The 347-nt window shown below is 62.8% G+C and overlaps 1 protein-coding gene across 1 annotated transcript in view; it reads right to left on the bottom strand.

Moving 5' to 3' along the window:
* Nucleotides 1-347, bottom strand: part of EMH_0050250 (uncharacterized protein) — a gene marked incomplete at both ends in the record, with an annotated part of 1,155 nt that extends 808 nt beyond the window's left edge. Inside the window, one exon of the mRNA XM_013496627.1 lies at nt 26-347. Coding sequence (XP_013352081.1) covers nt 26-347 — 322 coding nt within the window. The remainder of the gene's footprint in view (nt 1-25) is intronic.

Genomic DNA, 347 nt, shown 5'->3' with positions numbered 1-347 from the left:
GCCCCCTCGGGGGGCGCACACACACCCCCGGGGGGCCCCCATGATGGGGGGGCCCCCTGCTGCGCTGCTGCTGCTGCTGCTGCTGCTGCTGCTGTTGCTGCTGCTGCTTTAGTTTGTATGCGGTGGAAGGTGTCGCCGCCGAAGGGCTGAAAGAGGCCAGCAAGAGAGAGGCCGGTGAGGAAGGCAATCTCTCGCTTAGCTGTGTCTGAGCCCGTGACGATGATGTAGGGGGCGAAGGTGCGGGATAGCCAGGCTCGTCTGTTGTTTCTGATGGTTTCTTGCTGCTGCTGATGGTTGTTCTGCTGCTGCTGCTGCTGCTGCTGCTGCTGCTGCTGTTGCTGCTGCAT

This window comes from Eimeria mitis, genomic scaffold (assembly GCF_000499745.2).
Source record: "Eimeria mitis Houghton genomic scaffold, Emh_scaff2200, whole genome shotgun sequence".
Lineage (NCBI taxonomy): Eukaryota > Apicomplexa > Conoidasida > Eucoccidiorida > Eimeriidae > Eimeria > Eimeria mitis.
The sequence above is the reverse complement of the archived record's forward strand: the minus strand, read 5'-3'. Positions and strand labels throughout refer to the sequence as shown.